General features: G+C 44.7%; 1 protein-coding gene across 1 annotated transcript; it reads right to left on the bottom strand.

Moving 5' to 3' along the window:
* Positions 1 to 781: 781 nt before the first annotated feature.
* ATIC (5-aminoimidazole-4-carboxamide ribonucleotide formyltransferase/IMP cyclohydrolase) lies at positions 782 to 27,773 on the bottom strand. Its single transcript, XM_064159106.1, has 16 exons — positions 27,662 to 27,773; positions 26,730 to 26,856; positions 24,740 to 24,816; positions 23,211 to 23,277; positions 19,765 to 19,853; positions 18,316 to 18,467; positions 18,027 to 18,183; positions 15,790 to 15,915; positions 15,511 to 15,618; positions 13,677 to 13,762; positions 12,354 to 12,443; positions 10,575 to 10,703; positions 9,567 to 9,659; positions 2,841 to 3,023; positions 1,794 to 1,949; positions 782 to 1,315 (listed from the first exon to the last, which is right to left on the bottom strand). The coding sequence occupies exons 1-16, from the start codon at positions 27,681 to 27,683 to the stop codon at positions 1,196 to 1,198; spliced, it is 1,782 nt and encodes a 593-aa protein (XP_064015176.1). The 5' UTR covers positions 27,684 to 27,773; the 3' UTR covers positions 782 to 1,195.

The raw sequence follows: 27,773 nt of genomic DNA, 5'->3' as shown, positions 1-27,773 counted from the left end.
GTACCAATCTGGATGAAACAGGCAGTCAGGTAAAAAAATCCTTCCCTAGTCACAGCAAGTCTGCGACAGAGCCAGAAACACAATCTTAATTTCCCCTCTTCCTTGTCCATCTCCTACCCATGTGCCCCTGCTACTGCCTAAGCAAAAGGGAACACATGCAGACTTTCTGCTCAGTACCAGCTGAGATCAGAGCCATGACAGAAGTGTTTATTACAAAACTGAAGATTGTTCCTTGCCAAAACCAAACAGATTCTACAAAATGGAACCAAAAAGAAAAAAATCCCACAACACTCTTTCAAATATTCAGAGCTACTGCCAGCAAAAACGTGTCTGGGCTGTTACTTTATTCATCTCACCGTGCTCCAGATTTTCACTTTGCTTTTCTAATCTGAGTTCAAATCTGCTTTATGCAAATTGTGCACAATGGAGAGGGGAAGTGGCTGCAGGCGAGATGCTTCCCAGATGCTTGCCTGTGAACTGTGGAGGGAACTCCCCGGTATGAGAACAAGCATGTCAATCTCTCTTTTACCTTGGAGAAAGCACTTTGACACTACTAAGCAGCCCAAAGCACATCTCTAGGGCAGGATTTAGAGCACCCAACCAGAGACTGCCTTGCACAAAAGAACTGCTCCCCTCACAAGGGAGAAGAGGGTAATGAAGAAAACTACCTGCTGACTCCAAAAAAAACTAACCAAACACACATTCCCCCAAACCAAACAAAAAAAAAAAATCCAAACCAACCAACCAACCAAGAAAAACACCCACCCAAACTAAAACCAGCTCAGTTTACACCACAGACTTTAATAAGTTCATTAAGAAGTTGAACATAAGCCAGGCTTTCCTATCATTCCATAGGTCTTCTAATGAACTGAAGTCTGGACCATAAAATTTGCTGCAAAAAGAAACTTTTCTCCTGAGGACCCAGTGTTTGGCTGATGCAAGACCACAGACTCCACATAGCTAAGAACTGTGTGTTTATTTGCAAAACAAGAGTTATTTCCTACATTGGAGGCCATCTTCTTGCACCATCATTTTGTTAACACAGGGCAAATAAACCCCAAAATCTAATTTACAGATCTTAGTAATACGTGCTAAGGACAGAATGCAGGTGCCTCCCAGTTAAGCTGGTGATATTCCAGTTACTGCTGCTGCTGAGATTGCTACCAAAGAGGGATCACAGCAGCCCACAGCAAACTCAGTGATGAAACAGCCGAAGATTGGTGTGAATGAGAGTTATCCCCAGCTCGTTGCACGCTTCGATCACTACATCATCGGCAGCAGAGCCAGACGGAGCGGCAATGAACTGCACTCCACTCTGAACAAAGAGAAAAGTGGAAGGATTAGAGGATGGAAAACCAAAATCCCCCTGAAAAGCAGTCGGCAGCCCAACTACTTCATCCACATCCCATGATAGTAAGTGTTGAACAAAGGGTTCCATTGCCCAAAGCTATTCACAGGAGAGTTCTTCATGTGAGCAGTAAGTTCTCTTCAGCGGTCAGAAGTTAGTGAAATGGTTCCTCTGGAAGCAACAGGCTTTGTCTCGATATTCTTACATGGTTTAGTAAACTTGAGTCCTCTATTCACCTCAAGTCAACAAACTGAACAAAGGCTGCACAATTACAATCCACGTGAGACCACTAACCACAAGAAACATCCCTCCCAGGAGGCGATCTTCTAGCCAGCTGTGTGGAGCAGAGACATTCCTCAGCACCCCAGAATTCAAGCCAGCAGCCCAGGCTGTGCAGCCATTTCCCTGGAGTCACCCTGACATCCTAGCCCTGCCATGACTTTACCCGTTTAGCTCTGTCCACGTTATCCCTAAAAGGGAAGAAGGCATCAGAGCTGAGGGAGACAGCAGTCATCTTGGCAATCCACTGCTTCTTCTCTGCCTCCGTTAACTGTGCCGGCACCTCTTCAAACATCGCCTGCCATTTCACCAGGTCCTCACCCTGCCAGAACAGAAAGAGCCAGCTCAGCCCCAAAACACAGACCTTCAACAGTCTCTCATGAGTGATGATAGCATCCCTCTGACACCCACTTCATCAGCTGGGCTTTCTGCTCCCACACGTCTGCTGCTGGGAGCTTCATACCAGAGAGTCTTCAAAATCCCAAAAGGTGGTGGGAAAACATTACCACCAGCAGCTATTTTTGCATCCTTTTAACTTCTTTCTTTCCCTCTCCTCACCCCAGGGCTTGAGGGATTCCTTCTCTCCCACTTTAATTCCAAGATGCTCTGCTTGGCCTGCCTGCAGTAATGCTGGTCTGTGTAAATGCCAGCACACTCATACAGGATCTGGTAGATGACTTCAAGCGTAACGAACAGCAGCTTGGTTTATGAGTCACCTTCTGAAAACAGCAACTGCTCTAGTTCTTGCCCCCTTAAACAATCAACTGCTCACACAGATGATTCATAAGCTTGCCAGTCCAGCTTTTGGTTTTGATACTTAAAAAGGACATACTACTTTCTTGTCTCACCATTGCTTGTAAGGAGGTCAGAAGGACTCTGAGAAGCCCCAAATGCCTCACAAGTGAACAGCACCAGGCAAGAAAGGGAGGACAGTGAGAGCTGAAACATTAAACTGTAGCTTTAGCCCTTCCTTACTGCTGGAGGGAACTATATGATGAAGCCAACAGCGTGGCAAAGAACAAGGCAGCTTCCAGCACTGGAATGGTAGGTGCCATTAAGTCACCTTGGAGAAGTCATCATCCTGAGCCCAGTTCTTTGGGACCGTCTGTCACTAATACCCATGTACAAAACTCAAGCCAGACTTATGTACTATGCAAAGACTTTGTTTTGCAGAAGCTGGACTCGCCACAGCAACCTCTCATCCAGCACTTACCTCACCAATGGTCCCAGTGACATACTGATCAATGGCATTGGAGATCTCTGCTCTCTTCACACCTGCTTTGAACTTCATGGAGAGCACACGTGGGTGGTGCCGGAGCCACCAGTTGTTTGCCTTGTCACCAGCCAGACGCGTGCAGTGGATGCGGGACTGCTGCCCGGCTCCAATACCTATGACCTGCAGCACAGAAGACAAAGCACAATCACCCCTTGTTGAACAGAGATCAATCAGAGTTGCATTCCACTCATTAGGAAAGCAATTGGGAAAGAGGTCCCACAAATTAGCTGCTCCTCACTGAAGCAGAGGAAGAGTGTCAATGAAGCTTAGAAAATGCCTTCATCCCCAATCCCACAAATTGCTTACAAGGTCAGTTACCTGGACCGATAACTTCCACAGCTCTGCTGAGCTGACAGTCCCTCTGAGGACACTACCTTCCTAAACCACAGCCCCAGCCATCACAGTCAAACTGTTAAACTCTAGAGAGTGATACAGGTATGACTTTTGTTTAGGTTGGAGAAACAAGTGTGACCAATAAGAGATGGCAGGCTGGCAACCTGTTCTTGAAATGAGCACTTCAGTTGGAAGATTAAAGTCCAGGTCACCCAAGTACATCACTCTTCCTGGTGGGCCAGGCACACATAGCTTAAACAACACCAGCTGTGATACATCATGCATTACAGGGCAGTTTGTCTGCCAAGGCTGGTTAAGAAGGTAAATCCACTGCTCAGTCAGGAAGGCTGCTCAGTAGGACCATTAGATCACACGAAGGCCCTGGAGTTACCAACACATTTCCTACTCTGCCATCTGCCAGAGAGTCCAGGATTTTTAAAACAGCTGCTGCCAACCCCAACTTTATTTAATAGCACTTGTGCTTGATATCTGACAGATCTGGTGGTTCTGGAAGTAAAATTCAAAAGGTGATCTTTTCCTCAAGGAAGCTGCTATGAAATGTGATATTTGCTTAGATCTCTTTCTTTGAGGCTCTCATCAGACATACTGACCTCCACGTTTTTTTTCAGGTGGTTGGGTAACTGCAAGCTGTTTTTTACAATTCAATGCAAGACACAAACAAGCTCATGCATCCATCCCATCTGGGCTGGTGCAAACTCACATGGAAGACAAAGACAGCTCTTGGGTCCTGCCACCACTGAAAACTGAATGCACCTAGAGAGACATCTTGCTTACTGGACACTGGCAGAACAAACTCTGCAGTTAGGGTCTGCTGCAGTCACAACTGACAAGCACAAGGGACTAAACTGAGGCCTCTTGGGCTCCAGACTCTCTGCCGTCCCTCTGCTTTGCCTTTGCCATAACACTACACCAGGCACACCAAGGCCAGACCTAGCTACCATGGCTGTCAAACTCAGGTTGGTAACTTTTCCTGACTTTAAGAGCTGTGGGTCCTGCTTTCCCAATAAAGCTCCTGACATTTCAAACCAGAGATGTGATGGAAAACAAGACTCTTTCCTATAATCTCCTCCTCCTGTGAAGCCACAGCTGAACTCTTCACCTAGAGGACTGCTCCAGGGACACTGTTGAGGACAGCAATTCTGGCCAGTGCCTCAGAGTTTCCAGCTCGTACTGAACCAGATGGTAAAGCTATAAGTATAAGGCTGCCCTCAAAGGAATGAATTGTTTGTCTTGTCATTCATCAAGACACAGTGACTTCACCTCTTACCAGAACCACAAAACATGCTGCCGGATGCTATTCTCCCAAGGAGCAAATAAAAGACTTGGGCTGCTACCTAATACCATCTGCTCGTCTGTAACTGAACTCATGGGTGCTTAATAAACCCACAGAGATAGTAGCATTATCATCAATACTAAATAGAGGCAAAGTTTCTCATGGATTAGTGTCACCTTCTCCCCCACAAACATGCCTGGTGTCCAGCCTCTGCTCTCACAGCCACCCTGCTTAACCTTCAAACTTGCAGAGGACCCTGCATCTTGAGGGAGCTTCAGACCAGCAGTGTGTAGAAATATCATCTCTTCCACAGAGTTTTTTCCTCTCTTCATAGACAAAGGTGAGGGCTTAAGTCATATACTGCATGCCATTGTCTGTCACACAGCCTTTATGAGTGGGCCTGGCAAGCCAAGTTAGCCTAAGGCAGAAGTTCTCAGCTGGAGATGCAGATGGTGGAGAGTACTGGGCAAACTGCTGGTAGCAGGGCCCAAAACACCACAGAACATTTGAGTTTCTAAATAAAACACAGTATCATGTGCCAGAAATGCAGTGTCCTCTACCCTTTCCCAGAACGGTGCCTCATCTTCTTCATATACTTGAGCTGTGGCCTTCAACTCCTGTGAGGAAGATGGCTAGTTCAAATGCAAGCCCTGGACTTGCCTTGGCAAGGGCAATGGTACAGTACAAAATCTGTTTCTGGCCAGTGCAGCCCCAGGTACGTTAAAAATCAAGCTCTTCTACCTGTCAGTGCCCAAGCACCCTTCCCACAAAGGGTGTTTTTACTTTTCTCTACTCAAAATATCTTAAAATTTGGGTGACAAAAAAAATGTATCAGAAGATGCATAACTGAACTTTGGTTCATATTCAACAATTCCAATATGACAACAGGAACTTTGTACTTCATTTAAAGTGATGTGTCCTGCAAACTCTTTGTGATCACCCCCAAACCTAGCAGGAGACTATCTGCAGTGTGGAGCTGTTTTTATAACAGCTCAATATGAGAGAACATAAAAGCTGCTTCTCTGCCTCCTGATGAGCCCACATGGCTCTGGAAGGCAGTTCACAGTTACAGCCTGGGAAGAGCATGCAAGTAAGACACATTTCACTGGGAAAGGTGATCCAGGGCAAACAAAATCCTTTTTTGTAGAAAAAAAAATGTATTTTAATGCAACACTGCTGGGAAAGATATCTTCAGTCTAGCCTGAAGCTTCTGCTCTAAAGCAGAGAAATCAGGAGGTAGAACTTGTGTCAGAGTACGAACTTATGCCTGAATCTCTCTCTCCACGCTGGCCTGTCTGAATGTACCTGTGCTCCCTTTTTCACTTTTCTTCTCTCTTTCCTGTCTCCCTACACTTCACCTCTTGCTTCCTCAGATGCTAGCTTTCTCCCATAAGAAAACAGCCAAAGCTTTGAAATAGTCCACAAGGGAATCCTCCCCCTTCTGTTTTTTGTCTAATTGCTACACAGAAATTAATCAAATGTCTTTCAAAGTTTCATCTCTGGGAATGAAAGAATACTTAAGCAGAGCCTATTAAGTGTGAAAGCAGATAGCAACACAGTGAGTAGAAAAATTACTTAATAAAAAATCTGGGGTGAACATGAATGGAGAACTACTTGACCAAAGCTCCTTTCACTTGCAGGAGATCCAAATGTGCCCCATAGCTCAAATACTGTGCAAAAGCATGAAGTGAATAAGAGTGATAGCACCCAACGGATTCTTGCAAAATGATCCAGACTGGCGTGGACTCACTCATGAATGCATGAAAACAGAAACTCTAAACACATCTGGAATTATAAACATCACATAAACGTTGCTTGGGAAGATAAGGTAGTAACTGACAAACATCTGTGTGCTAGTTTGAGCAATGTTTTGGTGAGAAGAACTCGATTACAGGCTGTGAAAGGAAAACAAGACTGATGTCTACCTCACTCATAGGCTTGCTGAGATGTATAAGAACAAGAATCAAAACACAGATAAGGCTCTACTTCTGCTGGAGAGCTCCAAGCTGCTTTTCTCTCTAGTCTTTCTGCTGTTTCTCTGATTAATCCACTTTGCTTCCTAACCCCCTGGACGAACCTCCATTCTTCCCTGGGACTGGGGTAAGGTGGAGAGGGGTGGGAGAAGGTGGAAGGGTGGTTGAGAGCCCCTCCTGGGGACTCAGGTTTCTGGGAGGGCTGTTGTGTTTCTGTATTACCTTTTACCTTGTATATTTCTGTCTATAACTGTATGTACTGTAAATATCTGTTTGTATATTGTGCTGAGCTGTAAATAATAAGCTTCATTCAATTTCCAGAGCTGGCTATGTCTAGCCTGGGTGATTTCCAAAAGTGTGGGGGGGCAGGTAACACCCAAACCATCACAACCTGCAATCCTACTGTGCAAAGAAGAAAGAAACTGAATAATTAAATTGCTGATTCCAAAGGTGATGGTAACATTGAAGAAGGTGCAAATTGCCACATTACAGACTGGCCTCACAGTGCTGAAAGTCAGTCAAAACAAAGCAAAATGTTTTTTGCAATTAGTGGCAGCCAGCTTCCTGCAAATTAAGTGACTCTCAAGTCTGTAAGTGCTTCCTCCCAATCCATGCTTTCCCACAATTTATGAACACAAGCATCAGCCCTTGCTGGAATGGCCACTCACAAACCCAAAGCCAAGCTGCTGGAAACATTCTGGATGCCTGATACACGAGTTTTGCTAGGCAAAGGGGATGTGAGGTAATCCAAGGGAAACCAAAAGCAACAGAACTGAATTGAAGCTGGACTATCCAGGCTTAGCTCATATAACCCTCAAAAAATGTTTTTCTAGGATCTGACTTGAAGTGTAACTGTCTGGAAGTTACTTCCCATTTCTGGTTCTTGATTTGTACTACTTTTAGGTTTGCACCCAAATACTCCTGCATACATCTGCTGGTATGTCTCAGTAGGTGCTGCATGCAGTGGTCTGTCATACATTGCATAGAAACAGTTTGGTTGAAGAAAACCTCTAAGATTATAAAGTCCAATGGTTGACATAACACCACCATAACCATTAAACCACGTTTCAAAGTGCCACATCTACACATTTTTTTTAACACCTCCAGGGATGGTGACTCCACCTCCCTGGGCAACCTATTCCAATGCCTGATCACCCTTTCACTAATTTCTTCCCCACCCCACCAAATACTCAAACTAAACCTCCCCTGATGCAATTTGAGGCCATTTCCTCTCATTCTATCACTTGATACTAGGGAGAAGAGACTAACTCCCCACCACTACAACTTCCTTTCATCACCAAAATGATATAACCTTACTACTATTTTACTATTTTTAGCAGACCTTTTTTAATTTCCCCCTCTGTACCTTAAGAACAAAGGCCATAATACTGAACAGTCTTAGGAAGCTTTTAGATTTTAAAACTGGGAGGGATAGGAGCTCCTCCATCACTACCTAGAGCATGCCACACTGCTGTTTCTGCACTTGGACTGTAATTGCTCTCCTAAGGAAGACATTAAGCTTCACTTTGAAGACCACAATGCAGATTCATCTCCTTCTTGAGAGAGCGATTGGAGTGGCTGCTGACCTTTACTGTTAAAAAAGTCACTTGTTTTATAGTGCAGTAGACAGCCCTCTGATCTTCACCCTCCTTGACAGAGGCAGCAATCCAAGACAGCAGACATTTGTATTTGATTAAAAGAAATGCCTGCAAATATGCAAAACATGACTGAAGCCCAGCTAGTTAAACCTCTGCCTGCCACACTGCTTTTGACTCCCCTCCTTGTGCCTCCTCCTTTCCAGATGGTACATGCATTACCACACGCATTTCAGAAACATCTGCAGCACCATGTTAAGCCCAGACTTGTAAAAGCATTGGGGAAATTGTTGCTGTAATAAGAAAAAAGGAGCAAAGATAGCGACACCTTTGTTCTGGGGCTACAAGAAATAACACTCTTGAGTAGAGAGAACCATTTTAAAGAAAAAAGGAAAGGAAAAAAAACCTCAAAGCTGAATAAAAGAAAAATGCCAGCTCTCCAGAGGTGTGCTTTCAAGAACCATACAGCACACAACCCCAGCAAGTCCTGAGAGACAGCACTGCAATGTTTTCAGGCTGCAACAACAACCCTGACAAATGCAGATGAGTGCCAATGCACTGCAGTTCATTCGGTCTGTACCTGTAAGTCTCTACACCCTGTGGTCCATTCTGCTGATTTATGATCTACTAAAGATCAAGATCAAAAGCATTCTCTTTTTATTTTGCATATTTTATTGTTGGTTTTTTTCCCCTAAATAATCCAGCCTTATAGAAAAGATTGCCACTGAGAGCAGAGAATTAGCAAAACAGAAGCACTGTAAGTCACTGGGCAAAATTAAGATTTTTAGTGCATTTACAACAACTTTTGAACAACTGATTTAAGGTGAACACTCAGTGACCCTTGGAAAGACTGGACTTTGAAAAAATTTGAGCTTCCTATCAAAACTACACATTTGACAGTGCCTCTATAAATCCCACCATCCACGATAAGCATTTTAAACCCATAAAAAATAAAAGCAATCAGGGAGAAGATTTCTAATGACCCAGAAGGAAATAAAGATACTAAGGCATATCTTTCTTATATAAAAAGTGAAAAAAAAACAAACCAAGAAGCACTTTGACAGTCAGAATCCAGCTGTGAAAACTACTATAATTTCCTGAGGCTCTACACAGACTACAACATACATACAAGTCCTCAAAAAATGATATAAAAAGATAGAGTAGTTAGAAAGAAATGGCTCAAGGCCAGACTTGCAGAAGCATGTAAGAGCTTTTCCAGCCCTGTCACTGAAAGAGCCAGCCCTGTCATTACCATGAAAAAAAATTACAGCAAGGTTTTGAAGCAGCCTTTGGAGAAAGACACAGAGGTTTAGCTACTGTTCTGCACAGCACTTCTTGGGTAGTTCATTTGTACCTGTTGAGTAGGCTCCTCTGTGTGAAATGATTTTCAAACTCATGCCTGACAAAAGCACTCTCTGACCACCTCTGCTGTGGAAGCAGGCTCCACAGAGCTGCCTGGCTTGGTTACCTGCCCATCCTTGGCGTAGCAAACCGAATTGGACTGGGTGTACTTGACAGCGATGCTGGCAACAATCAGGTCTCGGACGGCAGACTCGGGCAGCTGAAACAAAATGTCACTGTCAATAGCCCATCCTAACAGTTGTGACTAGCCAGCTGGCTAGTGATCTGCAAACCCCCAAAGCCATCACCCCAAGTACTGCAGCACAGAGGGGGAAAGCAAGGGAACTAAAAATATCCTGGTTTGTCCAATTACCAGCAGGTTTTGTACAGCTGCCAAAACAATCGTTTAGTTTTTAATCTAATCTCATAGGGATCAGAGTCAATTTCAGCAGGTCGAGAGGGCTCTATCACTGGCCCTAAGCCTGCAAGGCCTTCTGTACTTGCTCACTGTCATCAGTTGTGTTCAGAGGCAAAAAGTTAAGCATATGCTTAAATACATATAGGACCACAACAATAATATCATCTCCCAATATCTGTATTAAATATTAAGTCAATTCCTTTACTAAAATGGTTTTTATTACCTCAATGTCTGAACTTGCTTCTGGGCCCATGAGTAACCACGTGCTCATTAACATTTGTTTTTTAATGAGAACAAGATCAAAGATGAAGAACTATCTGGTAACTTTCTGATGATGGCAAGCATGGAGTTTATAGAACACATTGTACACAAAAGGGACAAATAAACAGTGAGTCAAGAATGAGATCACAATGGATCCATAGCACATGGCCCTCTCACCAGAAGAAATTACACACAGTAGCTTCCTATAAATAAGGAATACAAATATTTTGGTAGTCAGGGATAAAGGGCAAGCTCCATCTCCTCTTATTTATGCAAAGAATCAAAACAGAGGCCAACTGCCCCGCTTTACCCAAGTACAAGCAGAAAGTCTGCTGTGTTTTGGTAAATCTCATTAAAAAATAAAGAGCTGTAACAATAGAGCAGTGCTGAGTTCTTGACAAAAGCACACCAGTTCATCCCACCAGACTTTAAGCTCACTTATCTCCTGATACTTACGCTTTTGTTCTTTGTAACAATGTTCTTGAACAATGAGCGATCGATGACTGCGTTGTTCCTTTTCTGCACCAGGTGCAGTCCATAGAGGGTCCGAATCTCGTTGTCATCCGGCTCGTAATGGGGATCCATCTAAAAGCCAAAGGACAGGCCAATAAAACATGCAGAGCAATTCAAAGCCAATGCCCAGTAACAGCTTAGATTAAAACACACTGTCAAAAGAATCCAACAGAAGTGAACTGTTTATGGAAAGCAATCTCAAACCATCAGAAGTAATTAGAGTTAACTGGAGCAGCAAGGTCTCAGCAGCACTAAGTGACATTTACAGGGTGAAGAGAGGTAATGAAGTATAGATGTTTACATACAGTGTCTCTCTTGCAAAGCATAAAAATCTAGTCTTTGACTCTTCCACAGGAGGAGTAAAACATCCACATGAAAAAGGGTCTTCCACAGGAAGGTAGAAATATTTTGAGTTGCTTCAATCATGTCTCATGGCACAACTCCCAACCCTCTTTGACATTAAAGGTGAATGTGATTACTTCCAGAGATGCACACTCTCGGGGCACATCTCCAAACAAGCATGCAGCATGGCTAATCTACATGAGTGCAAGGGCTAAAGTGAAATGGAACTGTAAACTGCATTCAGCTCTGGCCATGCATGGGCTTATTTAGAATTCTGGTAGCCCCAGATCAGGTTCTTGAGACGTGAAGTAAACCAGATAAAGGCTACCAGCTCTAAACAGGAGTGTGCACATGCTTTATGTGATTTCTCTAATCCATTTACATTTGTTCAAATCAACTTCCCTTAGCATCCCCCTCTGCAGACAGGCCCTGAAGATACAGGCTTAATCAATATGACCTCATCCTTGCAGAGCTAATTGAAATCAGGAGGTAATCAGCTGCCAAGAGTATCTGCCGTTTCATTCCTTCTTGCCTGAAGCTCCTGAGCCATCTTCCACAGCTCCCCCCTGAGAGTAACATTACAATTACAACTACAGCTAAGCCTTGGGTTTTCTTTCTTGTAACGTTACAGTAAAGTTCTCTGCTCTTTTGTCTCTCCAAGTCAGGCAGAAACAGGACGTGTTTGGCTGCTCTGACAGCATTATGTAATCAGTCACATTCACCAAAACTGGATGATTTTGAAGTCCCAACAATCACTGCAGGAACTAGGAAGGCAACCTGACACTGACCTGTCCACATATTAATATTCCTTGACAAGCATCCTGGCTACAGTACGTAAAGGTAGATCACCCCAGGTCTGAATTGCCTGTGCTGCTATCTTTATCACTGACGGCACTAAAAGATTGCTCCACAAACACCTCACACCCAGATAAGGTTTTCCCCAGCGATATGCTGCACAGGCTTCTCACTGCCAAGACTCACAGCATTGAGACACAGTATCTTAGATATGAGGAATTCAGAGAGGAAACAAAATGAGCAGAAGTGAGAGGAAAGCTGGCAAAGAGCGGAAGGAAAGCACAGAAGAGTGTTTCTTTGAGGTTCTCTTGGTGGTTCATAGATTTAATTACTTGAAATGCACATCACCTTGAAAGCCAAGGAAGGCATTATAAAATTCACTCCCCTCTAGGACTGTAAGCTAAACATGACCACAACACTCTTGCTGGAATTCCAGCTCAGAAAAATTCCCAAAGATCCAAAGAAAACAACTCCATGCTCTGCAGGGCTGTCTGGATCAGCCTCCCAGCTACTTAGTCACTAACATTTGTGAAAAGCAGGTAAGCCAAGAGTAGGAAAGGGCTGTAGTTGAGCAGGAGTACAAACCTGAAGGACACAGTAAGCACCATTCTTCTTTTTGGCAAGGATTTTGAGAGCTTCTTCCTCATAGCCAGGAGCTACCACACCATCAGATACCTGCAACACACAGAGATTTCAGCTTCCATGTGGGAAAAAAAACAAACCACGAGAGGAGACTATATTGAAACCTCCACCTGCTGTTTCTGGAAAGGCACTGAAGGCACACCTGGAAAGGTCCTTACGTACCATACAATACCCAAAGCATTACTACAAGATTGGTTTCAGTCCTAGAAATAGTAGAGCACTACAAGCTTTTGGCAAGAGACAGTAAAAAGTACTCTGCCATCCTTTAAAACAGTAAAAAGTACTCTGCCATCCTTTAAAGCAGAATGGAATTAAACTTAATATCCCTCTCCAGGGGTAAACAGCTCGTGCATGACATCCCTACTTCTCATACCCAAAAACCCAAATAAAATCCCTATTTCAACAGTGACATTCCTGATAAGACAGAAATACTGGTAAAAGAGCCATTAACATTGAAACTGAGAAGAGTTTTTTCTCATCAGTGCCAGAGAGTGATATGCACCTTCCATGATCTTATCTTACAGTGAGGGTGAAGTTTTTTGATTTTAAGTAATAGTATCCCAGATGTTTTCCTCACAAACCAGTCAAAGGTGTTCTTTAATTCATTTGAGAAGCCTCCAATATACAAGAGAGCCTTCTACACTGTGCCTTCTCCCTCTCAAAAAATGGGAAGCAACATATAATGGGATAAACATGTTTGGTACAGCACTAACTCCCAGCTGCTTAACTCTGTATTTAAACTAGTGACCTGTGCAATGCAGTCAGCTATGGAGTGACTGCTGAATCCAGCAAAGTAAAAAGTGCAGCCTGGAAAGTGGCTGAGCCCACATATAACTTGTATCAACTGGCAGGTAGCAATCTGCATCCACATTTCTGCCGAGGGCAAGAGGGTGGCCATCAGCTCTCTGGTCCTCTATTGTTCTGATTACAGCTGTTCAGCCAGATACTTGTGACCGTGTAATCAGGGTTCATTTCCAGAGGCCTACTCTGAGGCAGAGGTTTGCAATCATCTCTTGGAAAGCAGCATTTCAAGCACTGCTGTTTCACAGGCTCTCCCACACAGGCAGGTTTTAACTGGCAGGAAGAAAAATGCATCAAAAGATAGGTGTAAATTCTGCACTTTGTATACCGAATTGCACAAATGGACCAATAATAGTCTTCAGGAAAATAGGTCAAATTCCAACAGAATGGCTGTTACAAACCAATGACTCCATCTAGTGTGATTCCCCTTTTCACACTTGAATTATTTGCTGCTGTTTAACTGACCTCTCTGGAAACAATCTTGGCAGTAGCCACATCGCAGATATCAGACAGGGCAATGAAGTCACCAAAAGAAGACATTCGATCAGCACCTGCAAAATGGTATCGTTTGTAACTTACCAAAGAAAAGCTTTTGCTCCTATAATCCACTCAACCTCCACGGGAGCAAGTATTTTAATCCTATAGCTAAACTAAAATGGGCCATAGAAGAGCAACAAGAATGGAAAGTCCTATCTCAAAACACATGCACCTTTTAATATTCCCAGAGTTCAGATACCCTTCCTTCTTCACTGCACTTGTCAAAGCTCTAACTCTGTAATGATCCTGGCCTGCATCAGGAAAAGTGTGGCCAGTAGGACAAGGGAGGTTATTCTTCCCCTGTACTCAGCACTGGTCAGACCACACCTTGAGTGCTGTGTCCAGTTCTGGGCCCCTCAATTCAAGAGAGATATTGAGGTGCTGGAACATGTCCAGAGAAGGGCAACAAAGCTGGTGAGGGGCCTGGAGCACAAATCCTATGAGGAGAGGTTGAGGGAGCTGGGCTTGTTTAGCCTGGAGAAGAGGAGGCTCAGGGGTGATCTTATTACTGTCTACAACTACCTGAAGGGGCATTGTAGCCAGGTGGGGGGTGGCCTCTTCTCCCAGGCAACCAGCAATAGAACAAGGGGACACAGTCTCAAGTTGTGCCAGGGTAGGTATAGGCTGGATATTAGGAAGAAGTTCTTCACAGAGAGAGTGATTTCCCATTGGAATGGGCTGCCCAGGGAGGTGGTGGAGGCACCATCCCTGGGGGTCTTCAAGAAAAGACTGGATGAGGCACTTAGTGCCATGGTCTAGTTGATTGGATAGGGCAGGGTGATAGGTTGGACTGGATGATCTTGGAGGTCTCTTCCAACCTGGTTGATTCTATGATTCTATGAATGATCACCTCTATGGTGGCAAGAGGACGAGAGGCAATGATCATGCAGAAAGATTTTTGGTGGGAGACAGTTAGAAAAAGAGGAAAGCTTTTAGATGCCTGTGCTCCCATCTGGCTTTTTTTTTGCAAGAAACCAGACCCAGAAAAGCAAATTTTTAAAATCTTTTTTTGTTGTTTTTAAATAAGTACTCTATGTAATGGCATAGCTAAGGTGAACCCAGCTCCCATCACAGATGCTCTACTACTTCGCAAGGTCAATTCTTCAGTCTCTGCATGAAACAGTTTTCTAAAGGCAATCTTCAAATGTAGTCTTTAAAGTGACAAAAAAAAATGAACCCAAGCCAACATACTCATTAAGTAAGTTTGCTTTGTTTTCTATAACCTGTGCAGACTTTCCAGGACTGCCAAGGCAAATGAAAGAATTCACAAAGTATTTCAGCTGGAGCAGAGGAATCTATTTTCACTTACATTTTAAAAAAAGCTTTTTTTGGTGACAAAAGCCTTAGCAAAACACCCACCAAATATCAGGCAAACGTTTCTACTCAAGTCAAGTATTCCTGAGCACCTCATTTGCAGTGGAAGTCTGAGTGTGATACTAGCTGTTAATCCAGCTGCTTTTGCCAAAGCCCCACAGATTTAGATGTGTGTGTGTATACACATTTAAAACCATAAATCTCTACAGGTCTTCTATACACATCAAGCAACAGAATCCAAAATGGCTTTAGCCTCATTGAAATAATCTACAAGGTCTGCTCACTTGGAGAACAGTTTCTGAGAGACAATCTAGTCAGATCCTTGTGGAGATCTGACACACCCTACAGAGGAGATGTACAGTGCCTATGGAAACCTAAACATGCTGCTCATGCGCTGAGAATGAAGCTCAGCTCTTTGGACTTGACATTTTATTCCTGGAGTTCTCACCTCTGCTTCGTGCGTAGGCAGAGGCCAAGGGTGTTAAGGTCTTGTGCATATCATGCACCATGCAGACTTGAGCCTCCTCTTCACTGAGAGGTATTCCAACAGCAGCACCTAGTGGGAAACACAAGCCAGGGCACTCAAACCAGAGCTTCCTGTTGGTTCCTGCCCCTCGGACCTCTCCAGATTACCAGGATACACGGGACACACACACACACCACTGGCAGCTTCCCCAAAGTCGTAGTCTGTTCAAAGGGAAGAGTATGACAAAAAGGAGCCACCCACCTGCAGGGCTGACGTGTTTGAAGGAGGCTGCAGCAGGAATGCCTAGGGCCTGCTTGAGTTCCTTCACCAGCTGCCAGGCATTGAGAGCATCACACAGGTTGATGAACCCTGGAGAGCCATTCACCACTGCAAATATAGCACAAAGGCACATTAAAGCAGCAGAGCCCTCTCTTCAGACTCTGGAGAACAAGCAGAAGAGACTTCTTCCACCAGGTATGAAATTACTACAAATGGTTCTTGTTAATTGACCTTGGCTCCTTAGCAACTGGTTAAGTGCCCTGAAAAGCTTCAGTGACTTGAATGCACAGCTTGAGACTCAGGAGAGGCCAATGCAATTCTCTCCTCGACCAGAAGCTGTTGACACCTCCCCTCTTGTGAAAGCAAAAATGAACATTTCCCCCTTACGCTGAGTTCAAATGGCAAGTGTTTGGAACAAGAGCCAGCTCTTTGAGGAAGCCTACCAAAGCTTGACTTTGACCAAGGTGCATAGGCAGAGCTATCAGAGAACACAGAAAGACAGAGTTCTCTAAACATCTAATAAATAAAATTTCATACAGAGTACTCCAGAATGAGCCAAACATTAAGAACGTTGTCCCTAACTGACACCAACTGCAACCACTCAGAGCCACAAAACCTAAGGCAAGTTTTTATTAAAATGCCTAGTCTGGCCCTTTCATCAGAAATCCATGCCAAGAGTAAAGGCTGTCTACAGGTTTGTTCTCAAATGTTTGTGCACTGGCCCTGCAGAAGAACGTGGCAGGACTGTGAGCACTTCAGGAGACAGAAGGAAAAGATTGTTTTAGTAATAGTCCAGGGCCTGGATAAGTGAACAGTATTGTTCTGTTGTGTGCTAGTCTGAGCCTAGCTAGAATGTTTTGGCGAGAAGAACTAGATTACAGGCTGTGAAAAGGAAACAATGGTGATGTCTGCTTCACTCATAGGCCTGCTGAGATGTATAGGAACAACGTAAATATAGATAACAGAGTCGCTCTCTGGGCTTTGTGGGCTTCATCTCTCTCTCTAACCTAACCTGCCATCTGTGTGACTAATCCATCTGCTTCCTAGCCCCCCTGGCTAACCTGCCAACCTTACCTTGAATATAAAGCAAAATCTTGAGTAAGGTAGAAGGGTGGGAGGGAGGTGGAAGAGTGGTTGAGAGCTCCTCCTGGGGACTCAGGCTTCTGGGAGGGCTGTTGTGTTTCTGTATTACCTTTTAACTTGTACATTTCTGTATATAGCTGTAGATATTGTAAATATCTGCTTGCATATTGTGCTAAGCTCTAAATATAAAGTTTCATTCAATTTCCAAAGCCTTCTGAGTCCAGTCTAGGGGATCTTCCAAAGTGTGTGTGTGGGGGGGTAACACCCAAGCCATCACATGTTGACATACTGGAAGACAGACCTGCAAGCAATTCAACTTCCAATGCAGGCACGGAAATGCTTCCTGCATGATCTCAGAATCAAGGAAGTGCTGCAGCACAAAGCTTTGTTGTCTGTTCAACAGACAATGTCTGCACACAAGACAAAGTTGGTTTTCACCAATACTGAAGGCAATTTAAAGAACAAGAATAGCCTCTCCAAAACAGAGGTATCCCTGACTGCAGCAGTGCTGTGATGAGTGGCACACCCTGTAAAATGTCAGAGGGACACACTAGACCTGTTCCAAACTCCCAGGAGCGAGGCTAGCATCCTTCCCTCTACCACCATGAGCAGAAGCAGCATCCTGGAAAACCAAGGGGAATAAACCTTCGCTCAAAACCATCAAAGACAATAAAAGAACAAAACCCCTTTGAACCTAGAGAACAGCTTGGTTTCTAGAAAGGGTAAAATTGTGTCACAGAAAGATTGGGATAATACTAAATAAGGAAAATAGAAAATGCAAAGAATCTTAAAAGGGTAACAAGGTTTTCTGCTGCAAAATCTGGGCCTGATGTCAAACAAACCACGTAAATCTGCCCAAAGTATCTTCAGTGTGGACACCAACAGATAACACAGAGCGACAACAAGTCTTGTGGCGGTCAGCAGACAAACTCTTCTGACTCACCCCATTTACTGATTTCATTGCAAAGCTGGTGCCAACTCAGTAATAAAGCAGGTGTTAAGGCACTGCTGGCCATCCCTTGGACTAAGGTACAAGATGGTATTTCAGTTTTAAAGCCAACCAACAGACATGCCCAGCCACCTCTTTTCCTAGCTATCCCAGAGATCTCTTTTGGCCAGCAAGGCCTAAGCCTCACCTGTCAGGGGCAGTTTGGATCTCGTTGTATAGAGCTGTGCAGGACTCTGGTGAGGATTCATGCCATACCTCAGGGGCAGCTGGGACACCCCCTTGCTGTACTCTTTCCTGAAGTAGTCAGAGATGGCTGCATCATACTGAGCAGTGTGGGTGAAAGCCTAGGTACACAACAGGGAACACTCATCAGTTTACAAAAATCAACTTACAAAGGATTCGGTGTTTAAAAAAGTGAATGAACAAAAGGCCAACGAGTCTGGCCTAGCCCTTTACTGCAAGCAAGCACAACCAACCTTCAGTGCAAGGTGACGCCTGGTTTCCATGCAGGTGTCTTTATCTCTTGATGTTGCCATCTCTTTAGCCACTGCTGAGTAGTCTGCAGGGTCACACACAACTGTCACACGAGCATGATTCTTAGCAGCTGCTCGCAGCAAGGCAACTCCTCCTGCAAATAGAAGGATGGAGGCATGGAGCACTTCCTTCTGGACATGGCATAATCAAGAGTCACATCCAAGGATGGACATGTACCAATCAACCTTTTGTGCCAGATGAATGCACCCCTCCTCAGTCCCTCCAGCAAGGTGAGCAAAACTGCTCTTCAAAACACAGAAGGCTGGCGAGTTTGACTCAGCCCACAGGTGAAGGTGCACACTGACTGGCTTCTGCTGAAAGAACTGCAGCAGCAAGGACGTGGGTCATGAGCTGCAATGAACAACAGGGGCAAGACTGTCTTCAAGCAGCACAATCACATCCTGACAAGGATGTCTGTCTCTACACACTGCTTAAGCACCATACTTCTACAGTGCCAAGCCACAGATCTTCCCAAACCTCTCTGCAAATATTAATGAACCCTGACCAGGTCCTGTGTGTGAGATAAAATGCCATGTTTTCCCCTTAAATCTGACTCTGCACAGCTTTCACAACACTTTAAATCATACAAGATGCTAGGCTGTTGCAAAGGCAAAGTGGAGGCTGGCACTGCTGCACACAGAGTGTGTATTACTCCATAAAACATTTAATAGAGAGCTCTGCTGGGCATCATTTGGACAAAACTACTGCAAGAAAATTCAATCCCAATCCAACCTCGTGGCACAAAACTGTGCCTGTACTATTCACAAGCTGCCAAGTAGAGATGCTGCAGTGAAGGAACAGCAAACCTTTTGGGGTTAATAACTAGCAGGAAGAACAAAACCAATGATGATACAGGCATTTATGCTTCAAAACTCAGGTTCTAACTACTCTCCCACATATGAAGACCAAGCCCTTTACTTATAACAGCCTCCTGAAGTTTTCAGCAATCCCCAGAGCACTCTGAGTGCTTCAGCATTTTCTCTCCAAAGCTCACGGTTTTTATTTTTATTACACTGCCAGAGGCTGTAAATGAGGTTTAGTCTGCACTCTGTTTTTCAGTAGGAAGCATGCTCCACCTGGCCTTTCCTAGCACAGCTTTCTACAGCACATCAGGCTCCTTCCTTTGGGCGGTACATGAGTTGCCCACCCTTGCAACAAGTTTGCCAGCCTGTTAGAACATTCACACGCTATTTCAATTGTAGATCTGCTTAAAAGCAACAATGTTTACCCAGTTACACTTAGAATCTGCTCCTTGCAACTCCCAAGCTCTTTAGTGGACTTCTTTACAGATGTGCAAGGCCACCAAACAAACAGAAGAGAACTGAGACCACTTAACAGATCAGAACTATCAAGTCCATCTGGGGAACGGACTTGCTCTCCCTTTAACTTACCAATATCAATCTTTTCCACAGCCTCTTGTACAGTTACACCTGGAGAAGATACGGTCTTCACAAAGGGGTAGAGGTTACACACTACAACCCTGGGAATTGAGGGGGAAAGCAGGGTTATTCAGTAAGAACTAAAACCACCAAACTGTACTTGGTGAGCATAAGATATTATCAATGTTTTCACAGTCTTGCCTCTCAGATCAGGGACCAACGTAAAATGCCAGAGCTAAGGCTTCTTTCTCCAAGATTGAAGGGACAGTGGTGTTCAGCCAAAGGCCAAGTGATGGTACAATGCATTATGAAATTTAGCTGAACTCTCTACTTTCAACCATGTTACAGCAGGTAGAACCACAATTTATAGAAGTTAAAGGAGGAGTTTGTGTTAAATGTATAGTGATTTTGGTGTACAACCTGAAACATTTCTAAAGGACTTTAAAGTGGGCTCTCAGCAATACTGAAAACAGACATCCAACAACTTTCTTAAGAGGCCAAGGTTCATTGCAAACAAAGTACAATCACTTTTCCACAAGTTTTCCAAGAGCAGAAAACAACCTACACATCTCCTTCTGGACTTCTAAAATACCAACAGCATAAAAAACCTGAATGTACAGGCACAAATCCTCTGTGGCACATGAATGTAGGGAGAGAACTGGCTTTCCCCTCTCAAGGTAAGATTAGATTTTACTGGAGTAGTTTTTTGCTCTGGTCTGGAAGAAGCCTCAGTTCAGTGTTTGCAGTGCCTGGGGGTACTGATAGATAGTAAGCTGAAGATGAGCCAGCAGTGTGCCCAGGTGGCCAAGAGAGCCAATGGCATCCTGGCCTGCATCAGGAACAGTGTGGCCAGTAGGACAAGGGAGGTTATTCTTCCCCTGTACTCAGCACTGGTCAGGCCACACCTTGAGTACTGTGTCCAGTTCTGGGCCCCTCAATTCAAGAAAGATGTTGAGGTGCTGGAACATGTCCAGAGAAGGGCAACAAAGCTGGTGAGGGGCCTGGAGCACAAATCCTATGAGGAGAGGTTGAGGGAGCTGGGCCTGTTTAGCCTGGAGAAGAGGAGGCTCAGGAGTGATCTTATTACTGTCTACAACTACCTGAAGGGGCATTGTAGCCAGGTGGGGGGTGGCCTCTTCTCCCAGGCAACCAGCAATAGAACAAGGGGACACAGTCTCAAGTTGTGCCAGGGTAGGTATAGGCTGGATATTAGGAAGAAGTTCTTCAAAGAGAGAGTGATTTCCTATTGGAATGGGCTGCCCAGGGAGGTGGTGGAGGCACCGTCCCTGGGGGTCTTCAAGAAAAGACTGGATGAGGCACTTAGTGCCATGGTCTAGTTGATTGGATAGGGCTGGGTGATAGGTTGGACTGGATGATCTTGGAGGTCTCTTCCAACCTGGTTGATTCTATGATACCTTCTATGATACCTTTTGTCCTGCTTTTTATATCCCTTTGTTTCCACTCTCTGTGATGAACTCAACTAGAAGGGATGATCAGCTCCCAGCATGGTTTTCAGAAGCCCCCATGCCACTAAATTTCCTCTAAGGTGTTTCATCATCAGTTCCATTTCTAATGCCCCCTACCCCAACCCATTCATGCTCCTGACCCACTGCAAAGCATCAGGAACCTGTGGACTTTAACACTGCTAATGCTTTTATCCGTGGAAATCAAGATAATGTGTACCAACGTTTCCTACCTTGACTTAGGTATGTAAATTTCATGTGACTATGCAAAGACACTCCTGCTGAAGATCAGCTCCTTCTGCTTTACTTAAGGCAACCCAAATTCAAATTATTACTCAGGATGTAAGTTCAACCTAAGTTGCTGCTCCTGCAGTTTGTGCTGGTTTGAGGCTAATTGGAACATTTTACTGAGAGAAATGAAATCCTTAGCTGTGAGAAGAAAGAAAAAAACCCAACAGTAACCTATATCCCTCATTTTTTCTGCTGAGAAATGCAACTAGGCAAAATATAGATAAGACACTCACTTCTCACACACTTCTCAGCTCTCACTTCTGTTCCTTCTGTCTGTCTGGTCTCTGCAGTTGCCCCTGCCTTAATTCTTTAATCTGACCTAACCCTTTTTTCCTCTAACCTCCTTGTCATCTCTTTGACATCTCACCTCAGATCTCTCCAGATTTATCATATGAGATATAAAGGGATTGATCTGGTTATTTCTGAAGGAAGGGAAAGAGAGAAGGGAGAAGAGGTTTGGATCAGGAGCCCCTCCTGGGGACTTTGATTTTCTGGAAGGGGTATTGTGTTTCTGTATTACTTTTAACTTGTATATAACTGTATATATTGTGTGTATATATATGCTTGTAAATTGTGCTAAGCTGTAAATACAGCTTCATTCCTTAACTTCCAGCCAGCTGAGTCTAGTCTGGGCGATTTCATTGTGGGGGGAGAGGAGGCAAGTACCTTCCAAACCATCACACAGTTCAGCAGAGCCTCTTTTAATACACAGTGTGCTCTCAAGAGCTGAGCCATCCCTGAGGCTTCCTGTGGTTTACCATTTCAGGTTTTCAAATTTAACCTGGACACCCATCCATCCTGGATGGATTATTTTTTTCAGATAATGTGAAAAGCCAAAATGCATTCTGGTCCAATCACCACAGTCAAACTATACCTCTCCTCCTGGCTATATCTACAATTTCCTATATTCTATTTGGCCAGTGATTTCTAAACCAGGAGCTACCCACTGACACACGACTGGTTACTCACAATCACTAGTCAGATGTTAAAGCCAGTCAGTTGAACACAGACCCAAACTGCCCTGTGTGAATGTATTGAGGAAACAGACCCTAGGACGACCAACTCTTTGGCACATCAGTACACAAACTATCCTGCCTCAGTTTCTGGCTGCAGCTCACTTGGCCTCATGATGACTCTCAAAATAAGCTCTCTGTCTGTTATCTGTGTGTTTTCTGTCTGTACAAATGATGCATGTTCCTGACCCGCTTTTCACATTTACTCTTTATTTATATGTTGAAACTCAGTAAACATTATGCAAATATCAAAGGGCATATTTACTAAGCAAGTATTTCAAAATCAGGACTCGTCATCTGATCAGACACCCAGAGCCAAGTTGAGGGGAGATGCACCAGCTTTTAAAGCACTGAATTAATCTTTGCAAGAAGCATAATGTGGCCCAACACTGACTAAATGTAGCATGTCAAAATTGCCAGATAAACAGAACTTACAACTCCTGTACCCTGTGGAAACCACAATATAATTTTTTTGTTTTAGTTTTCTCTTAACTACAAGTGATGAAGATGCATCAGTAGGAAATTGTATCTTTAAAAACATAGTATCTCCTGACAGGGAAAATGAAGAATACAGTAAATCTTCTGGTGTTCAGTTGTTGAAATTCCTGCTGCTTCCCTTCCCTGGTATTGACTGCTTTCCAATGTTAATTTTTGATCACTGCTAAATTGCATCATGCCCCACAAAACTTACCTTACAAGGCTGAAATCCTGTTTGTTCATATCAGCATTATCTTCTGGAATATTGCGAGCCAAGATGCCTAATTACAAAAAAACCCCAACACATCTTTATTAAAAAAAGAATTGGATCACCAACATTTTTTTGAATTCACATCTTCCTTCAGACTGTGCTTTTCCTCAGAAATTTTCTATCATAAACTTTCTGATTCTAGTTCAGAGACAGTTCTCAGCCCCTACTCCTCCATCTTGATTCCATTTTACTGACTCTTCAGCTAGTCAGATTCTACACTAAGAGGTTCTTTTCACAAATCATAGAATATGTCATAGAGTATTCCAAGTGTTGAATAGAACCCTCTGAAATTTATTTTATAAGCAGTCAGTTGCTATGTTTAAAACACTAAAACTGCCATTAAGGAGTCAGTCAAGAGGAAAGGGACACCTGCTGCTCACCAGCCAGCAACACATAAAGCCTACAAAACAACAGAAGCCCGATAGGCTGTGCCTGTAGCTAAGCAGTTTAGGTGGCTGGCTGGGGTGTAGGAACTTGGAGAAATGTGCAAGCAACTGAGTGGCACAAAGTTAGCAACAGCACAATCTTGGGTACAAGACTGGGAGAGTGGATCAGCTAGGGCTTTTTAGCTTGGAGAAGGTGAACTTTTTGGACTTGGAGAAGTCTAACTAAGGGGTGTCCTCATTCATGTTTATAAGTGTGTAAAGAGTGAGTGTCAAGAGGATGAAGCCAGACTTTTCTTGGTGATGCCCAGTGACAGGACAAGATGAGGCATAGGAGGTTGTGAACCTGAGGCGGAATTTTTTCCCTGTGAAGGTGACAGAGCACCGGAAACAGCTGCCCAGGGAGGTTGTGGAAGTCTCCTTTTCTGGAGATATTCATGAATTGTCTGGATGCATTACAGTGTGATCTGCTCTAGGTGATCCTACTCTGGCAAGGGGGCTGGATCAGATGATCTTTTGAGGTCTTTTCCTGCCACTGACATTCTATGAAGTCAGTGGCTGGAAGTTCCACTCAAAGAATCTCAAGCACCATAGCAGGAGATGAAAAAGCAGATGGTTGATGTGCAGACTGACCAATTATCAGACATCTTTCTTGCTGAAGAGGGCTAGGGAATACTGGAACATGCAGAAATCACCTACTAAGGGTATGCTGTCACATTCCTTATGCTGCACATCAGATTCATCCACAGGATAAATTCAGTGGAACTCTATGACTGAATAAGTCTGAAATTGACTCTGCAAAGAATATGCAAAGGCATTTAAGGAGAAGCCCTGTTACTTGTGGCCCTGTGGAGGTAAAGCTCTCCTAACTCCAGAGATGTCAGCATAGCAACAGACGAGGCAATTCAGCCACTGTGCACTTCTTCAGCCAGTGCTTTTCACCTATTCTTCTGCAGCTAGAGTAAATCTGTCCTCATTACTCAGTTCTTCCACACAACCCTTAAAAAAGACATCTGTCAGCATGTTCCTCCCATCCTCACTGCCCATGAAATTCTCTTTTAGAATGAAAATATGTTAGCAGAAACATACCAGCATGGACTGCAGGATGAAGGGTTTTCACTCGTCCACCTAACATCTCAGGGAACCCTGTCAGGTCGGAAACATCTCTGCTCAACGAGAAAACATAACATGGTAACAGATGTGCTATACTGACTTGATCTATAGGTTGAATGCTTGTTATTCCCATCAGGGCAGTGATTTAGATCTACTGACAACATTGTTTTTGCTGAAAGAAGCCTTAAACCCTAGCAAAGGGGTAAAAAATAACCGAAGGAGAGAAGGAGAGAAGGAGAGAAGGAGAGAAGGAGAGAAGGAGAGAAGGAGAGAAGGAGAGAAGGAGAGAAGGAGAGAAGGAGAGAAGGAGAGAAGGAGAGAAGGAGAGAAGGAGAGAAGGAGAGAAGGAGAGAAGGAGAGAAGGAGAGAAGGAGAGAAGGAGAGAAGGAGAGAAGTCACTACTTTTCCATCAGTGACAAGAGGAGTTTGGAGAAAAAACACGTTCATGATTCCTCTACACTTCAGTGTCTTGTACCTCAGTAAGAGCACTACAGAAGGTGTATTACTAAATTAGAAGAGAAAACCTACTCTGACAGACTAAGGCACATCTTTCTTACGGAAGGCTGGGAAGTAGCTCTGAGACAAGGTATCCACAGTAAGGCAGATCTGACTTCTTTTGTCATGGTTGGCAACTGTCAACTACTTAACAGAATGCTGCCAAGGACAGGAGGATTAGTAGAAAATGCCAAAATTTGGCTTAACACTCTCTCACACATCACAAGATGTTGATCTCCATCTTGTGCAAAATTTACCTCTGACAGAAGACAGACAGGACAGTGTTTTCTATCTATTAAGTGACCAAATTAAAAAACAAACAAACAAACAAAAACTCCTCATACATTTCACTACAACCTCTTCTTCATGGCAAAGCAGCAACAACTGCTTTTGTCATGAAGAGAAACAGAGCTGATGCATCACGCTCGATTAAGCAGTACGGTTATTTCTCCAACACACCAAAACAACACAGATAAGCAAACCCCGAGTCAACATAATTTATAGAAAGGATAACAGACCATCCTCAAAAGCAGCAATACCTCAGTACTTCTTCCCAGCTTAGACAAAACATTAATTAAGGTTTCACCATTCCATGTGACTGTTTACGACGGTAAGGAAACAATAAACTGGAGAGGGAAGGGGAAATATGGCCATCATTTGCTTCAGGCTTCACTGATAGCATAGCCAAGCAAACAAGTTGGGAGAAACATGATCAAGTGCTAGATAAAAATGAGGACAGGGAGCTCTGGGGACAGTATACATCCATACTGATGTATGCCAGGGGCTCCCATTGCATTTGCTGGAAGCAAAAAAAAGAGTCAGGTCACCTCTCCTGCTAAGCATTTGACAGATTTTTTTCATCACTGCACTGGAAACAATTTTTATTTGGCCAGAGCTGTGTTTTTTTTCCAATCACAGCATGGAAGAAACTACAATAAAATTCCCCAGAATTATGGGCTAAACCAGCTGGTGACTGTGTATGCCCCTACTCAAATGGTGCACACACGACATTCAAAGGCTCTGTCTGAAAAAGCTAACCACCATGCTAAGAAAATTATTTGTGACAAGTAACCTCCAGTAAGCTTCAACATATTCCTGACGCATGTCAGTCTTATCCCAGGATCAGCCAAAGATCAGCTTTCAGACGACTGTGAAGAGCAGCATCCAGGGCAGACTGAATTTCATGACAACTGACTGCCTCATGGGAAAAAATGCTGGCTCAAGGCATGCACAGCATCATCTCCAACACATTTCTCTGTGTGCTGACCTGTGCAGTAACACGCTTTGGCCTTTGTCAGCCAACTTCTGTCCAGGAAGGTTCTGAAGTTTGATTTGGGGCACGTGTTTTTTTTGAAAGGGAAGACTTGCTTTCAGACTGGGTTTCAATCATTCCTGCTCACAAACGGAGGAAACTATTTAAGCAACCTCAAATGAGCCTTTTTGGTGGAGGTGTGTAGGAAAGAGTCAGTACCTGACAGGCAAGCCAGCATCTCTCAGGGATTTGGCTGTTCCTCCAGAGGCAATTAAACCCATGCCAAGAGCATTCAGGCTCTTTGCAAATTCCACCAGGCTGGTCTTGTCAGAGACGCTGAGTAAAGCTAACAGGTAAGGAGAACACAAATATTTTGGGTTTAAAAGTGCAACAGAGAAAGAAAGCAACGAAAAGAGGCCGAAGCCTCTTAAAGTTCTATTAAGAATCTCATGTGATGTAAGGCAGTGCTTGCCAAGGAAGTGACTTGGCAGGGGAAGGGAGCGCAGACCATCACGCTTCCCCACCTCCAGACTGGAGGAGCTCCCCGCTTGCAGCCCCAGGCCACAGGCACTGCGCTTCCCACCTCGGCACCGCCGCCGCGCCGGCTGCCGCGCCCCGAGCGCCGTGTCCGGCCGTGGGGAGGAAGGGCGGGAAGGAGAAGGCAGCGCACTCGCTGCCGCCTCAGGGCTGCCAAGGCGGGGCATGCCCTCACCAGCGCCCCCGCTGCTCTTTCCCCCTCCTCAGTTCACACCGCTCTACCAGCAGCGGCTGACCCCCACCACGAACCCGCGCCCGAGTGCAATGGGAGGAAAGGAAACAGCCCCGCACAGCCGCCTCAGGGCAAGGGAGCCGAGTTGGGCGCAGCGGCGCCGCTCCGAAACAAGCAGCACCCGGCCGCGCCTCGCCTTCCGGGGCCGCCCCGTGCAACCGAGCTCAGCAGCCGGGACAGACGCCTCGGCCCGGCGGCTCCGGCCCACCCGCCCGAAGGCTATTCCGGGGCTCGGCGGAAGGACAGCACCCCATCCGCCACACCATCATCCCCCCACGGTGGCTCCACGGGCCGCGACCGATCGTCGCTGCGGCCGGCACCACCATGGGCGGGCGGTCGCAGCCCAGCATGGGCTGCCGAGGCCTCGCTGTCCCCGCGTTACCGAGCTGCTGCCGGGCGGCCATGTCGCCGTCGGTGGGAGGCAGGCAGGCAGGCAGGCTGGAGGGCTGGGAGGAAAGGAACGAGCAGCAGCGACCCGGCGGGATTTGGGTGCC

The sequence above is a fragment of the Pogoniulus pusillus genome, chromosome 2 (assembly GCF_015220805.1).
Source record: "Pogoniulus pusillus isolate bPogPus1 chromosome 2, bPogPus1.pri, whole genome shotgun sequence".
Lineage (NCBI taxonomy): Eukaryota > Metazoa > Chordata > Aves > Piciformes > Lybiidae > Pogoniulus > Pogoniulus pusillus.
This window is presented reverse-complemented; position numbering and strand designations above follow the sequence as displayed.

Bases quoted from the DNA above. Each gene is read 5' to 3' on its own strand.
- ATIC (XM_064159106.1), bottom strand. From the start codon at position 27,683: ATGGCCGCCCGGCAGCAGCTCG. The intron at 24,817-26,729 runs GTACTGACTCTT...CTCGTTGAGCAG, and splicing joins GATGCTGGCTTGCCTGTCAG to AGATGTTTCCGACCTGACAG. The intron at 15,916-18,026 runs GTGAGGCTTAGG...CTATATTTGCAG, and splicing joins ATCCAAACTGCCCCTGACAG to TGGTGAATGGCTCTCCAGGG.